Source organism: Lygodium microphyllum, chromosome 13 (genome assembly GCF_053477565.2).
Source record: "Lygodium microphyllum isolate KBCC chromosome 13, Lygodium_microphyllum_v1.1.10, whole genome shotgun sequence".
Taxonomy (NCBI): domain Eukaryota; kingdom Viridiplantae; phylum Streptophyta; class Polypodiopsida; order Schizaeales; family Lygodiaceae; genus Lygodium; species Lygodium microphyllum.
In genome coordinates this window covers 133963834-133980946 of record NC_141147.1, presented here as the reverse complement: position 1 = coordinate 133980946, position 17113 = coordinate 133963834, and the positions used below count along the sequence as shown (strand labels likewise).

Below are 17113 nucleotides of genomic sequence, written 5' to 3'. Positions count from 1 at the left end.
GTACCCGATCTATGAGATGAAATGTGAATAAGAAGAAAGGCAACCCAATCTCTCCTTCAATCTGCCTCTTTCCGCGTGCAAGGAAGAAGCTTTGCCTATGATGTCCCTCACTCTCTTCCTAACTTTGACACTCTCACTCTCCTTCACTCTCAAGTTGGAGCAGAAGTAGATAGGTTAGAAGCAAGGAGAAGAAGAATGCTCTCAAGTTTGCACACGACAAGAATGAGCTTATCCATTCACTTTCTAGCTTTTATACATGGGGTTTTGAGTTTGGGCTTCCACGCAAGTTGGGTGCCTGTCTCTCCTATTTGGCTCTTGGCTGGTCTTTTTTGGTTCATGCAAACACAATTAGATTACACCGATCATCACAAAAGTAAATGAAAGCTAGTGCGTGTACCCTTGCCGAGTTGTGGGTCTTTTTTCTTGGCAAAAAGTATTACAACTTGCATGGGTGCACTTGTCTTGCTTTTGTCGCACCTTTGTCCATCTTTTTTGCCAAATTTCTTTGCAATTCTGTTGCCTTGTTGTTTAATGATTAACATTCACTTTTCGGGAGGAAGTCTATATGGCTCCCAACCAAGCTGTGTGGAACCCTTGATGAAGATCTGCTCAGCCGTTAGAGGCATAGTGAGCCTTCAGCACTGGACCTTCCAAGTAAGTATTTTTCACATGGATTGGGGAGAGGGTGGTTTCCTCCAGTTGGGAACGATGCCATGGTCTTAAGAGTTTATGGTGGCAAACCGATAAGCAACTCCAATTGGGTTCGATGCCATGGTCTTATGAGTTTATGATGGCAAACTGATAAGCATTGTACAATGCAAGTTAGTGCTTTTCACCAAGCCTCTTGAAGGATTCATGATTTAGGATGTCGTGAATGTTTTAGTGCGAGTGTCTACATTGTCTCATTTGCTGTCAGTTGCTAACAAAGGTGGGTTTGAAGTCCATGGACATGTTATTCACAGGCATGCATAAGTGAAAGGGCATGTATTGTAGCTTTGGTGGTGTTTGAAACAAGTGAACCAAACTTGTGGGTTGCTGGAGGGGAAATTGAGACTGTGGGGAGACCTATGAATAGCTTAGACACATTAATTGGTGGGGGGATGTGAAAGCCTGGTGATAAGCAGGGAGCCAATATTGGTCTGCTAGATTGGAGCTAGTATCATGAGTTTGTATTGTCCTGTCAGGAGGAGACTATCTTTTTGCAGCTTAGATGTATGCAGGAGATTGATCTTTGGGACCTCTGAAGTGCAAGATAGACCTATCAGGGATTTATGATGAGAAGGGTGTACATTCTTAGTTGCAATGGGGAGTCACAAAGCTTGGTCCATCTGGATGCAAGGTGGCTCTCTTGTATGGCTTTCCTTTTTTGCATGTGGTGAAGTTGATTGTAAGAGGATTTGGTGTACATTCTCAGTTGCAATGGGGAGTCACAAAGCTTGGTCCATCTGGATGCAAGGTGGCTCTAATATATGGCTTTCCTTTTTTGCATATGTGGTGAAGTTGATTGTAAGGGGATTTGGATTGTCTTCTGAAGTTGATGGGCTTGAATGGCCATATATTTTAACTGGTGAGAACAAGCAAAGCCCGATTCACCTTTGACAAGGAAAATATCGCCCTGGCTCCCATGTGTTGTTCTTTGTACTTTGTTCTTTGCTGAGAGGTATCTCCCTTTGTGTGCGCGCGTGCACGTGTGTGTGTTTTGGGGGGGGGGGGGGGGTTTGATTTTGATGACTGAAGGTTATTTCTTTAGGGAGGGAAGGGTTGCTGGAATACACGGAATTGTTGTGGGATCCAACATCTTTCTAGTAGTGTATGCTACTATCTGCGCTAGGTAATAATATTCAATATGCAACCTCTGTAATGACATTCTTAGAGTAAATTACACTTGCTTAGGGGAGAGGATCAAAGGACTGTGTCTATCTTGTCCAGTGAACATGTCTGGCTCTTGTGGAGCTTGGACTAAGGGCTAGGATGTTTGTAGCATCCTGCAGATAAGAAAATCCCACCTGTTTTTTGGTCCTATGTGTGGGTTCAAAAATAATCTCCCTTTCTCCAACAAAAATACATGGAACCTTGTTTTAACTAATATAGAGATTAGTGGCAAGCCAATATTTGTTGCCATTTTGGACAGTATGGTTTAGAGAAACACACCAATTGATTTTGGTCTTTCTGTCCACAGTTGGGACGTGGGGATTATGACCCTTCTTGCACCAAGGTGGTTCGCATGATTGAGAACTTAGATGTGAATGCTGAGAAGCTGGTTCTCCTATCAGAAATCCAATATTTGCGTGAAAAGGTGGAGTTTTTACAGAATAACAGTGCTATAACAGGTAATATGGATTCATCTGTAGTTGTAGTCTGTATCCTTTTTTTTTGTAGTCCATAGCCTTATAAGATAGCCTGGTCTGCTTGTGATATCTAAGGCTGATTGTACAATCTTAATCTGGATACAAACTTTGCAATGTGATGTTGATCTCCAACCCCCTGTTAGCTTTATATGAGTAGTTTTATAATCCTTTTTGAAGGATACCAACTAACCTTAAGTATGTAGTGTTCATCTCTACTATCTGAGCAAATGATAAATTCCGTTTGAGACTTCTGAAGGTAGTCCAGTATATAATGCACTGGTTTTAAAAACTTGAGTCCGGATTGTCAAGATTGTAGCACCATCTGGCTTAATAGACAACATCACCTTTGGGACTAAAACTTATCTTCTGCCAGATCAGTTTATTGTTTTAGGATGCAAAAGTGTTTGGACGCATGCCAGGCTATATTTGAAAACTAATGGCTAGGTTGTGATTTGGTCTTCTGGAAGCAATTGTGTTAAGTAGGGGAAGAAGCTGCCAAATTGAGTTTGTTGCATCATTGTTTTACTGTTAAGATACCATTTTAAAATGTCATCCACCATATTTATCATGTGTGCATACAATCTTTTCTGCATTCTACCAGGAAACCTAGCTGCAAAGAATACAGAGGTGTCAGCGCTGAAGGAACAAGTCAGCTCACTTGAAAAGCGGGAGGCTAGGTAACCACAATGCTGCACTGTTTACATAGTAACTGCTTCTCCGCATATTCAAGTTCAAGCCTTTGGAACTTAGTTTATTAATGTCATAATGTGTTTCTGAAGAGTGCTTCAACTGCTTAACCATGTAACATGCATCCCATGAGCTTGTGGGTTCTTTTGGGCTCCAATCTCTTGTAATCCAAGTAAAGTCGGAGGGCCTTGTGCTTTTTCTTTTGGAATAGAATAGGAGCACCCCATGGTGAATTGCTAGGACTTATGTACCCTTGACATAGTAGTTACTTTAATTGCTCCTTTAGTTTGATTGCTTCAAGAATAGACATCTCATATGGTCTTTTGGCGACCAATTCGACTCTAGGTGTGAGTTCGATCTCATGGTCTGCTTCATGCTCATGAGGTAGTTTAATTAATAAAGATATCCCCATATTTACTTAGCCATGAAGGTTCTATACCTCATCTTTTGTGTGTTGCACTTGATTGAGTTCAATTAGATAACTTCCGAGCAGGTTCCAATTGCTTTTAGTGGCTGTTTTAATGGTAACTAAAGGAATTGACTGCTTTTTGGTGATTTCCCCTTCAACATGCACTTCTGATGAGGTCGAGTAGGTTCGTCGAAGAATTAGGGCCTGATTGTCTGAAACAGGAAATTGATTGTTAGATGCGATGAGGATGTTCTCTGTAGATTTAGATTTGAGCATCAAATCCTCTGAACACGACTACATACCCAGGCCTCCTTAGGGCCTGAGTATCTATGACATATATTGCCACTTGAATTATGCAAGATTACCAAATATGTCTAGTGGTGAGCTTGTTACTACCTAGGGTTCCAAGGGTAGGTGGATGGAATTTATATGTATAATCTAATGAGGGTTGTTAATATTTAGCTAAACCTTTTATGGGCAATGGCAAAATATAAATAAATCATAACCCCAACTATGAGTGGTAGACAAAAGGGTTGTGCTTTATTCAAATTATGAATTGTAAGGATAATGAACAATAAAAGCACAATCTGACGTATTTTTGTATCTCTGTTGAGGAAACAGATTGTATGATTGGGAATACACAATCATAAAAAGAAGGAACACGCCATTGAGCCCGTGCCCTAGAACATTTCTCTGTTTGGTAGTAACATGGCCGTTTGTGGAGAAAACTGCTAGGGTTTGCACTGAGGGAACACAGAGTGTACGACCACGACAGAAACACAAAGAGATAGACACAGACACAGAAAGCAAAACTCAAACCCTAAGTGCGAAACACAAAACTCAAAACTCAAAACTCAACCCCTAAACATAAAACTCAAAACTCAAACACAAACAGAAGAAGGGAAAGAAGAACACAACTCTGAGGTGAATGAATATTGCAAACGAATGTAAGAGTATATAGATACTCAAGGGCAAAGTAGTGTGTCGGAGAGTGACGTCCACCAGAGACGGATCCCAAGTGTGTGACCACTAGTTGGAGTGTAGGATGGAGAGGATGCAGCAAACGCAGGTCTTAGGAGGACTTGGAGCACCAAACACAAGCTGGACAGATGACGAAGACCGTGGGTAGCTATCACTTGGTGTGGAGAAGCTGTTGCGTGATAGAGGAAGTTATTGCTTGATGATGGAGATGGGCTGCCAGTTGCCGTCTGCACATTGGAGGAGTAAATGTATCAGCAAAAGGTGTGGCAGCAGTGTTTGGGGCTGGACAGCCACGTGTGTGTGGATTGATGGCTTAAATTTGCACTCAAGGGTGTGAAACTTGTACAGATAGGATGAGGCTGAATGGGGGCAGCCTGTCTATTTATAGATGTTGAAGGGTGCCCCAAAGATTTAGGGTTTTTGGGGACCGCTAAAACTCTCTCGGACCGTTGTTCTTTTTAGGGGTTTTCATTAATTAAGTGTGTTTTGGGGCTGTTTAAGAACGCTAATCAGTTGAAAAGCGTGTTTTAGCTCAACACCCCCTCTCAGGCCTAAAATTGAGTCGAAAGTTTTGGCCAACCACTTTGATTTTTACTTAACCCAAGGCGTCCCATCCCAAAGCAACCAGGGCATCGGACAAAGGGTGGACGTCAGCTGTCCAGTGGCATACCATGACTACAGAGGTGGTGGCTATCTTACCGAGGGAGTCTAAGTAGTCACCCCAGAGAGGACAGGGCATCGGACAAAGGGTGCACGTCGGTTGCCCAGTGGCTTTCCAAGCCCTACAAAGGCGGATGGAACCACACTGAACTTTTTTTTTCTTTTTTGAGAAATGAATGAGTTAAATTTAATGGGATGCGGCCAATTGAGTAACATTGACCCAGAAACTGGGAGTAGGGAGGATACACCCAACACATCACAAAACAGTACAAGCTTACCCATCTACTCAAGGGTGTCAATGACGAGGAAAAACAGGTGATGAGATATCCATGTGATGGAGTATGGTGGTGTGGTGACAACAGCCGCTGGTTGAAATAGCTTAGGATCTGCTCAAGTGGTGCTCTGCACAATGAGATGCAAAGTATGTTACATGTTGAAGAATGCTTATGCAATAGGTGCCACTTGGATAGTGTTCCCCATGGGGAAATTGTTTACTTGCCCAAGTATCATAGTACAAAGATGATGAAATTATGCAATGCAAAGGGGAAAGGTACAGTACAATAGGGGGGAGAAGTTGATATCGAAGACAAAGTACTAAAGCCTGTAGAATACCAAGAAGGATAGGAACCCCCTGTCAACTTGGATGTGGATGAGGAAGAAGGAAGAGGAGCTTGATGTCGGTCTTCATGTGGTATCGAGAAGCATAAGGAATGGAAGAAGATGAAGTGGATGAAGCATCCCGTTGGAAGAGCAAGATAGAAGTCATTGCCATGATAGTATCGAGAGAGATGCTGCACGATCTGCCTCGAGAGAGGAAACCTTCGTGCTCGAAGAAGAATAAGCACTCTTAGGATGATGAAACCATGAAAGGAACGGTGCGCATCCCCACGTCTCTAGCCCAGGTAGGACCAAAGCAATTTGCAAGTGAGCTCTACATTGAAAGACAAAACCTTGCAAAAGAGATGAGAATCTGCAAACAAAGAGATCATTGGTGAGATGCTCCAAAGCAAAACGTAACAGAGCGAAAATTTAACTCAAAAGACAATGCAATGAATGTATATGTCTGTGAGTAAATGCAGCGGAAGACTTAAGAATGGAAAAGCCAAGGACAATGAATCCTATGGGTCCGACTCTAAGAGTGTGAAAAATGGATGCTAGACTGACCTAGGATATTCTAAGGACTTAGAGACATGCTAATCTAAGAAGGTGTCCACCATCACGTACGTCCAGTAGCAGGGCTTTGCCAAGGGGACGTGTGACGAGGTGGAGAGGAGGATGAGATGGATGCATGAAGTGCAATGTGATCGAAACCTATAGACCAATCAACCAATCCCTCAGGGGTGGTGAAATAGAGTGTCTGTTGAGGTTGTGCTTGGGCCACATGTTCAACAGCAACGGCGGGTGTTGAAGGAGCAGATGAAGCAGGAGTGGAAGATATAGCCCCACTGGAGTGTGCGGTCGCAATGGTTTGCTGAGGCTTTTTAGGTGGAAGACCTTGGGCCTTGGAGCGACACTCCTCGTCCACATGACTTGCTCTTTAGCAATGTGTGCAAAACTGATTTTTCTTTGGGAGTTGCTGCGAGATAGATCTAGGTTCTTGGGTTTCATCTGACGAAGAGGAGTCGCCCTTTGATCGGCTTGCCTTCGCATCTTGCGAGTTCTACCCACTGTTGGTTTTCTCTCCCAAAGAAGAGACAGCCAATCCCCTCTGCTTTGAATAAGGTTGTGATGAGGATTTCTTGTGGACTTGATCATGCAGCCTCGTGTAACGCAAAAACTGACGCTCAAACTCATTGAAGGTTGAAAATCGGGGCTGTGAGATGATGTGCTAAATGAAATTGAAGTATTTTTTGGGCAACTTATTCAAGAAGTGGTGAACTCGGCGAGTAATCGTCTATATTCAGCCAGCTTGATTTTTAGATCATCCCCTTCCTCAATAGAGGACTCTTGAAGCTCAAAGTTGAGATTTATGTGCCGAGTACTATCTCGGGCCGCATAGCGGTCGAGAAGGTCACTCCAATACTCTAACGTGAGTGGGAAGTGGTGTAATTGAGAGTGAAATTTACTAAGCAATCCTCGCATTAGCTCAACATTGGCTGTGGCATTGCGGGCTCTCGATTGACGGATGTAGTTAGGGTGAGCTAGTCGAGGGTTTGGTATAGGCTCTAGACCAATGATGAGGTCCCAAAGACCTTGAGACTCAAGCACTTGTTGCATGAAATTCCACGAGTGGTGAAATTCAACCTGTTAAAAAGAGTCTTATCCGTGAAGGCATTCTTGGCCGTTGCAAGAGGAGTGGTAGTGCTGGGAGATGCGTAGTGTGAAAAAGTGTAATGGGGGTAAGATGTGGGAATGGAGTGCACTTGGCAATGGGTCTTAGAGTGCTCACCAAGCATGCGGGTAGTGTGCAAGGTGGATCCATAGGTAGGGATGTGTTGACTAGGCATGCACATTGTAGTTGTATGATTAGCCCAAGGTGGAGGTGGGATGGGAACACATGGAGCAGAAGATGGAAATCCCTGCATAGGTGTAACCGAAGGTAAATTGGATGACTGGGGATGGAATCGCGTGCGTCTGAGTGGTGATGTGAGAGGTGAATCTAGGGTTAGTGAGGGGGATGCCCATGCCCACAGCCGTCCCAGGTGCTATGGGTGTGCTCATTTGTGAAAATGTGAGAGACAGTGTGTTAAAGGGTGGCATTCCCTCTAACGAAGTACCATGGTGCAAAGAGGTAGAGAATGGGGTAGAGAAGGAGAAGGTGCTAGGAGGAGAGATAGAAGATCCAATCCCTAGTGTGTGTGAAGCGGATGTGGAGTGTAATCCGAGATTTTGGAAAGATGATGAGAGGTGATCAAGGTGTGATATAGAAGAGGGTGGGATGGGAGGGAATTGAGAAGTGTGTGCTACATGCTCAAATGAAACAGAAGCTGTAGATGTATCTTAATTCTGTTTGCTTAGAGAGTCCCCTCTATTAAAGTTCACATACGGAAAGCCATCCGGATCTTGCACCTCAAAAGAAGAAACCGGCGAGAGTTTTGATTCATTCAACTCAAAAGGGTTGTACGAACTTGACACTTGACTTGGCTGAAATGATGAAGATGAATCGCCAGACACTCCAAATGTTGTATGTCCTCCATGATCGGAGAGGTGGCTAGCCTCACCAACCGGTCCAAATGTGGTAGCAAAGCTTGTAGGAGGGGTGTAAACATTACCGTACTTGTTGGGATAGTACTCCTCAAAGTCCTTCTTTGTCATGTTAGTGAAATCTGGAATAGGAGTAGAAAAAGAAGGTGAAAGTGGAGTGTCGTCCTCCTCATGGAGTGCATAATGCCGTTTGAGCGCCTCCAATGATGGAGAAGCTTGATAGGAGACGAAAGGAATTGGAGAAGAAGGTGTCTGTTACATTGTGATTTGGTTACGGGTCGTACTGTGTGCGTCACACAAAGAGTAGCTCTCCACAATATCCGCAGGATACTCTTTACAGAAGCACCAGCTCTGATACCATTTGAAGAAAACTACTAGGGTTTGCACTGAGGAAACATAGTTTACAACCACGACAGAAACCCAAAGAGACAGACACAAACATAGAAAGGAAAACTAAAACCCTAAATGCAAAACTGAAAACTCAAACCCTAAATGTAAAACTCAAAACTCAAACACAGAAACTTAAACACAAACAGAAGAAGGGAAAGAAGAACACAACTTTGAAGTGAATGAATACTGCAAATAAATGTATGAGTGTATAGATACTCAAGGGTAGAGCAGTGTGTCGGAGTGTGACGTCCACCGGAGATGGATCCCAAGTGTGTGACTATGAGTTAGAGTGTAGGATGGAGAGGATGTAGCAAACATAGGTCTTAGGAGGACATGGAGGACCAAATGCAAACTGGACAGATGATGAAGAGGGTGGGCAGTTGTCGCCTGGTGTGGAGAAGCGGTCGCCTGATAGAGGAAGCTATCGCCTAATGATGGAGATGGGTTGCCACTTGGCACCTACACACTGGAGGAGTAAACGTAGTAGTAGGTGTGGCAGCAGTATCTGGCGCTGGACAGCCACGTGTGTGTGTATTGATGGCTAAATTTGCACTCAAGGGTGTGAAGTTTGCACAGACGGAATGAGGCTGAATGGGGGCAGCTTGTCTATTTATAGATGTTGAAGAGTGCCCCGAAGAATCAGGGTTTTTGGGGGACTGCTGAAACTCTCTCGGACCGCTCTCCTCTTTAGGGTTTTTCATTAATTAAGTGTGTTTTGGGGCTGTTTAAGAATGCTAATCAGCTGAAAAGTGTGTTCTAGCTCAACACCCTCCACATATGCTCGCACTTATGCGATGCAAAAAAAACATAGTCAAATAGTAGCTTTTGGACTTCTTAAAACTTGCAAGACATTCTTGTCTAAAGTTCTGTAAGTTAAAAGAGCAAGCGTCTAAAGTTTACAATGCACGCATTGCACTTGTCTAAAAAGCAAATTTATGCTTGTCAGGATGCATGTTAGAAAGAAAATACTGACTGGTCATTTTTTGAGGGTTTGGGACATACAATATTGGCTTACGGCTCTACTTGCAGCAAAACCTCTAATTTCGTTTTTCCCCCTTATAGTACTAGGCTTTGGCTTTTGTTTGAGGCCTTCTTTCCTAGCTATTTCTAGTGTTGTCGATATCTATTATAGTCTCTCTTCTCGTCTCAAGGTTTTGAAGCTCATGCGTACTTTTTCACAGAGAATGTATTCTAGGATAGATATTTTATGTTTGATTGGTATGAGAAGTTGCAAAAATGTTGTCTTGACTCTTTCTTGTGAAATCCTATGGTGAGAAAGTCTTATTGTTCTTGACTCTTCCTTGGAATTGTGCCATGGGAAAATCTCTGTATCCCTTCCCTTAGTCAAAGCTGCAGAAAACCCTAATGTGTTGGTTTCAAATTTCTTTCATCTAACACATTGATGGGAATGCTTTGTCAGCAAAAGTTAATCTAATGACAATGGGTGAGTAGTGGAATGTCCAATGAAGCTAAGCTTTCTAATTTTGTCATGTTTACTTCACTCTAATGCCGTGCAACTGCCAGTCCTTCCCAAAGAGATAGGTATTAGACAACAAAGCTCTTACTTAGACTTGGTTCTCTTTCTTGGGTGAGAGACTATTCATTTAGGAGTCGATGATGGATGGACCATTTCATTCTTGGAAGAACAGAGACCAATCAAGGCTTGCCAATCATAGTATTGCTATGTTTTCATATAAATGAAAACCCTCAATGGTTGCTGAAATACTTCAGACATTGAGTTGTTACATCCCTTGCCTTGTTTGAGGATGTGTTGACCTTCAAAATGCAAACCTCCAACCCGTAAACAAGCTAATTCTTTCCAAATAGTGTCTGAAAAATCTCTTTGATTATAGATTGTTAGGGAAGAGCTTGTGGTACATTAGTGACATGCTTGGCATTTGGCTCTTGGGATTGTTATCTTGCCACAGGGTTTGATTCTTGTATTGTTAGGAATATTTGTCAACCATAAAGATGCTACTGTTGCCATAGAGTTCTTTGGAATTCATTTGATAAAATAAGTTGTTAGTCTGGGAGACATCCCATCCCTAGATGCACAATAGACATTGTTTTTGAAGGACTTTAAGATTTTAGTATAGTGCTTAGTCTTTATATGCTATCCATTACATGTTCTAGAAGATAAAACACTGAGTTTCAAAGAAAGCAAATAGGTTTGGAAGTCAAATGCCGAGCATGGTGCTTGAAATCTTATTGGTGGATGCTTTGACTACTGAAATACTTTTCAGTGCAAGGTATTCATATGAACTTGCATTAGACGAGTTTAAAGGCAATCTAGTTCCATGCTGGTGTGGTCCTTAGAGAGTCGGCTGTTCCATGTGTGGAAATAATCAGCATTGTGTCGATTGTGCCTCCTTTGCGATTCCCTTCTCTTATCATTGTAGCCTTGTATTTTGTGGCCTTCTATCTTGTTGTGTGGTTTTCAACTTGTCTTTGAGTTTACTTGGTGGGTGTTTTGAGAGAGAGAGAGAGAGAGAGAGAGAGAGAGAGAGAGAGAGAGCTGTCAATGTCACCAGTTCTTTGCTCGATTATACCAGAAATATGCTCGAGAAAATTTTGTGTGTTTGATGGATTAGCAAGCTGTTATGGTGACTGATCCTGCTTCCATCATTCAGATGTCTATTGACTTTTATAAATCATTGTTGGGCCCCCAGGAGATTCTTTTTGATGTTGTTCACTTTGCCCGCTGATACATTTGCAATTTTCTTGGTAACTAGGTTAAGCGAGAATGTGTTGATTGGATGGAGGCTGATATTTTGGAGGATGAAGTGGAAGAGGTACTATCCCATGTGCCTCGAAGGAAAAGCCTTGGTTGGGATGGACTTCCTAATGAGTTGGTTTCAGCCCATGTTGAGCAGCTTAAGGATCCATTGACTCACTTGTGTTAGCAAGTGTGGAATTCTGGTATGATGTCTTCAGACTGGAAGATTGTTGTCATTTGGTTATTGCCTAAGGTTCCTTCTTCTACTTCCTTGAAACAATGGAGACCCATTTCTGGGATGGGTTCTTTATATAAAATCTTCTCTAAAATCATTGCCAACAGATTGTAGAAAGTATTTTCACATTTGGTTCATCCATGTGAATACGGTTTCATTAAGAGCCGGAATATAATGCATAACATTTCAAATGTTCAAATGGGGATTGACTATGCTAAAGCTTCAGCCCAACATGTTGTTATGCTTCAACTTGATATTGAAAAGATATTTGATCATGTTAGCTGGTCTTTTTGGCAGGAGCTAATGACCACCATGTAAATTCAGTCTCTTATGATTTCCCTAGTTGATACCGTTAGTCAGGGTACTGTGGCCTGCATTGCACTTAATGGAGGGATCACAGATGAAATTGCCTTATCTCTGTCAGTTCGGCAAGGCTGCCCTCTCAGCCCTTTGCTGTTTGCTTTAGTCACTCACCGGATGCTCTCTTTGTTGGATAAGTTGGCCGATCGAGGTGAGATTGTTGGTTTGTCTCTTCCCAGTGGGGCTCAACTTGTGGGTCAATCTTTGGCAGATGATTATTCCTTCATGTTCCTTAAGGCTGATTGCTCGAATGTGACTCGGGCAATGGTTGCGTAGAATTTTTTTGCTATGGCATTCGGACTTTATATTAATGCTCAGAAATCTACACTGCTCTCTTGTACGGATAATGATTTGCAGGTCTTGGGTCTACATGGAATTGTGATTTCTAAGGGAAATATAACCAGACACTTGGGTTATCCTCTTGGTGTGGATGTAGCGCCTCGCGTCTTGCTCGATTGGATATCATCTCGTATTCATGATTGGTTAATGTATTGGAAATCTCGAGGTTGCTGGCCTTTTCATGTGAGACTTAAAGTTGCGCAATGCATCATGATCAGCATGATTTCGTTTTTCCTGCAATTGCTTCATTGGACTAAAAAGTCTCTTTTGGAATTGGTTCAACCTATCCGATTCATGTTGTGGAAAAAGAAAGTAAATCATTTGGGCTAGGTGCGGATTTCGTGGCAACCATACTTGTCAGGTACGAAATGTACGATATGGTATGGTACGATAAAATAGAGTACTAAATGGTACCTTATGATTTTATAAGGTGTGGTACGATTTTAGTACGAAAAAAAATTAAGATGATTTTTTAAATAACAAAAATCCTAAATCATTAAATGATAGATCATAGAATACATTTTTAAAGTTGAAATAGCCATTTCATTATAGAATAAGATAAATGCACGAGGGTGACCATCGTGGTCGCATGGGCTGCGCAAAACATGCGATACACCAGAGTCTAGTATATCTGATACAAAAAAGAGAGACCTATGAATCTATGATGACGCATCACTATCATCATCATCATCATCATCATCATCATCATCATCAGAACCATATGAGTGCTCATCAAGAGAGTTTGAAGATGACTCCTCAACATTGGATGATGAGATACACTCATCGTCCTCACTGATGAGGTTACCATCATCATCAAATGATTGCTTCCTAGGTGGCGGTTGTGTTGGCAAGGGGAGATGTCATCATGAGGCACAATATGTGAGCTACTAGAGCTCCGCCTTACATATGTGTGCAGGCCACTCGAACCACCCCTCCTTGATGATGGAGGGCGTTGAATGACCATGCTTTTGCTACCACCTACTCGAACTCCTCGTCAGGAGCACATTGATTGCAAGTGTCACAAGCATCTGGTGCTATGAGCTCTCTATAAAGCTCTACAAAAGTCATTTGCTTCTCCTCGTTAACCTCCTAATGTATACTCAGAAGAGTATTGCCCGTCAACTTGAATGTATCAACATTCACCTACACAATGTTGTGATGCACGTAAGATTGCAAATGCTAAAGTCTAAATTGTAAAGTATAAACTTCAAAGTTTAAAAAAACAAATTTAAAATTTTATGGTTAAGTGTTTAAACTTTATCTGCTTTGGACTTCCCATGGTCATCATAGCCCTCATTATGCGTAAGTTAGTGCGGCAATAGACTAGCCACTCTAATTGTCGTGTGCTAAGTCGATTGGGAATCTTTGTGTGAATGAGAGAATAGACACTTCAGTTTCTGGCACATGTACGCGAAGAGCAATCTTACGCAAGGACCCTCATGGCTAAGGACTGAATGGTCTCCAATGTGTATTCAAAGTTTTGCCACCAAATTAAAGGCTTCACAAGTGACTTTCTCTTCCAATAAGTGGGGGAAGCAAAAGCCACATGCCCTCTCTAACCTGCATAGCATTCTAGCACCTCTAGCACTGCATTGTGGTCATCCATAGGGACCACACGAGTCAAATTAGCAAGCTAGGCCGAACGGAGCTCTCTATCATCCGTGAGATTGTCAGCAACTTGTAGCCCTAGATGTACCAATGCGGCAAAACCATGGATGGGCTTATGCATCCATGCCCATCTCCTCTCTGCTATCTCTAAAAATGTACACGTTGTCTCTATGATCACTGTACAAGCATGTGCCTCCACCAATGTTCCTCTAAAGAACTGAACAAGAAGGTCCATGGTGGACCCCTTGCAATCACTCATACATAACACCCTATAAAAGGGAGTTACGACAATGACAATGACATGGACTTTTTGCCAAAATTGCTCATTAAGACACAAGTGTTGCATGGCTTTGGCCTTCTTTGTCTCATGCTCATCCCACTCTTTCCATAGAGCGGACACCACAGTTTGGCGCAAGGTGCGGACCATATCTCATAAAGGCGCTTCAACAATAATCACATGTAAGCAAAGCGAGTTGAAGAAGGCTTCTTTAACTCCAGTGTCATATGCTCATGATACATTGCAAGCACCTTTACCTTTACCGTGAAGAAGGTGACAATTGATGGAGATTTGCGGACCATCCTCTTCATCAACTTGAGCTTCGCAATGTCTTCTATGAGCAAGTCAAATAATGACTCACACATGGAGTCTACACAATCGTGGGAAACTCGGCCTCAAGCAAATGGCCCATGCGCTGACAATTCGATGCATTGTCTATACCAACTTGCACCACATTCGAGGGACGCACCTACAACCACAATTTACAAATTACAAGTATACTAACAATACTTGGAGGTTAGAGAGAGAAAGAGAGATTTGAGCCTTTGAAGTTTCAACTTTCAAGATTCAAGAATGAAGAGAGATGGGGGTTGGGGGCCTTGGGATCCGGGGGGAAAGAAAGAATCGAGATAGATATTAGAGACATAGTAGAACGGGGAGATAGATAGTTATGCATAAATCAATTATCACAATGAATGAAAGTGAAACAAATTTAAGAGGCAATGTATACCTCAATGATAGCTTGTTGAACGTGGTGGTAGATGAATGCGCCTGTCGTTTTCCTCCTTCTCTTGCTCGTATCTACGGTCCGTATAAAGTAAGTGCGGAGCGGACATGAGACAAGTATGTTGATGATGCCCCATTTCTTACAATCACTCCATCCATCGGTGAGAATGAAGCAACCATATTTTATCCATGCGGCCGGAATAGGATCAGGGGCTCTATCAATCTTCTCCTTCTCTTCATCAATCTTTTTCGTCCTTAGTTTGTTGTATGTAACACCAGTCCATTCTTCGCATGGATCCACATTAGTCCATTCTTCGCATGGATCCACATTGGCAATGGCTTGTACCATCTTCTTCCATTGCTCTTGCTTTAGGACATTGAATCCAATATTGCACTTAATCACTGTACATGCAATTTCAATGTCCGCAAGTCGTTGCCTTTCTCTAAGAAACGCAACCGATCCACACACATGATTGGGAGCTTCAGAGAGAGGATTGTCTCTCTGACACTGCATGAGCCTCCACTCTTTGTGTTTTACTGGAGCTGGATGCGGATGTGGAGCCCCTACCACCAATGGTAGAGGCCTCTTCTGCATCGTTTGAAGATACGCCCGCATTCGATGCTTGCTCCTTAATAGGCATAGCAGTTAATGCCGATAAGCCACTTCCTCCTCCTCTTGTGGATCCGCCTCTCATCTTGGCGAGAATCTCCTTTTTAATGTTTTGAGGGATCTCCTTGCATGGAGGAACTTGGCCCCCAGTCTTGGAAAGATATTGGAGAAGCTGAGTTGCACCACGAGTCATGGTGCCGATGACGGAGAAAGAGGCCACACACACACACACACATAGAGAGAGAGAGAGAGAGAGAGAGAGAGAGAGTGTGTGTGTGTGTGTGTGTGTGATGGTTGAGTGTTGACTCTTGAAAGTTGAAACGGAGGGAGATTTGAGAGGCTTGATAGTTGAGGTAAAGTTGAAAGAGCAAGAGTGAGAGAGAGGGGATGGCAGATGAGACTGGGATGGGGATAGAATGGATGGGAGATGAGATTTGAGAATGGCAAATGCTATGATAGGGTGTGGGAAAGAGGTGATGGGAGATGAGGATGACAAATCACAAGTCCATTCAAGATTCAAGAGAGAAATATGAGATTGGTAAATGCTTGTTGAGTTGGTGTGTAAGCATGGAGGAGAGGAGCACCTTTTGTAGATGAGAGAAGGTATAAAGTTTAAAGTGTCAAAGAGGGGTCAACGGTCAGAGAGAGGGCTGCAAACTGGATGGAATCCAACGAGGGCTTTTTGGGGGGGGGGGGGGCATGGCTGGAAAAGGGGTTGGGATGAGGTATCCAAGGCTTCCCACCCCCCCAAAAAGTGCCACATGGGCAAGTGGAACGTGCGGGAGTTAAGGTAGGGCCGCAAGGAACGCGAGACTTGAGATGCGGAATACACATGTGAGGTAGTCAGAAAGGACCCAAAATAATGTATGAATTCATACGGATATGTACAGTGTAGTACCATACAAATCGTACTGTACGAACACTATCGTTCGTCGTACGGAGGCAACTATGGTGCCAGCATGTGAGTTCTGCTAAAAGGATGATAGGAGCAGCTTTGGTTATTCATGCTTCTTGGTGGCATGTGCTTAATTCTACAAAACCTATTAGGGTCTCCGAGTCTTTTGTCCTTTCTCATTTGATGGCATGTTGGCAGGTGATGTTAGATTTTGTAGTTTGGCGCCCTCTTTATTTTCGTAAGGAGAAGAATTTGCTGCTAGGTGAGGTACTGGCTACCTCTTGGTTGTCGGATTGGCCTAATAGAGATTTGCAGAGACACAAGTTTAATCGGATGGCTCGTTTGGGGTTGTAGATAGTCCTTGATGGTGTCATTCTTGGGTAGGCATGTCTTTATTATTTTTGGCATATTTGTCAGTACTTTCGGGTGCCCCGATGGTATCATGACATTTGGTCGTCCATATAGGACAGACTTTTGGGGTTCTATTCTTTGTCTATGTGACAGCCATTATCTCCCTGGCGTGATTGGATGTTTATGATTCCTGATGATTTTGAGAAAATGTCAGCTAACTAGATATATCATTAGATGGTGGAGGCCAAGAAATAGGTAACGCGTAAGGCTAAAAAAATATGGCACATTTGGGATAGCAAAAAGAAGCGGCAGCAAAGATTCATGAAACTCTGAAAGTCTAAGGTTCTGTATAAGGGTGAAGTGTTCATGTGGAGGTT

At 42.8% G+C, this 17113-nt stretch overlaps 1 protein-coding gene across 4 annotated transcripts in view; it reads left to right on the top strand.

The window, feature by feature from the left end:
• The window catches only part of MAD1 (mitotic checkpoint family protein), a 204084-nt gene that overhangs the window by 120408 nt on the left and 66563 nt on the right, over nucleotides 1-17113 (top strand). For all 4 annotated transcript variants that reach the window (XR_015692954.1, XR_015692953.1, XM_087691791.1 and 1 more), the window contains exons 11-12: nucleotides 2180-2330; nucleotides 2950-3025. Coding sequence is in view for 2 of the 4 variants with exons in the window: in XM_087691791.1 (XP_087547917.1) it covers nucleotides 2180-2330; nucleotides 2950-3025 (227 nt within the window). In the remaining 2 variants the exon portion in view is untranslated. The remainder of the gene's footprint in view (nucleotides 1-2179; nucleotides 2331-2949; nucleotides 3026-17113) is intronic.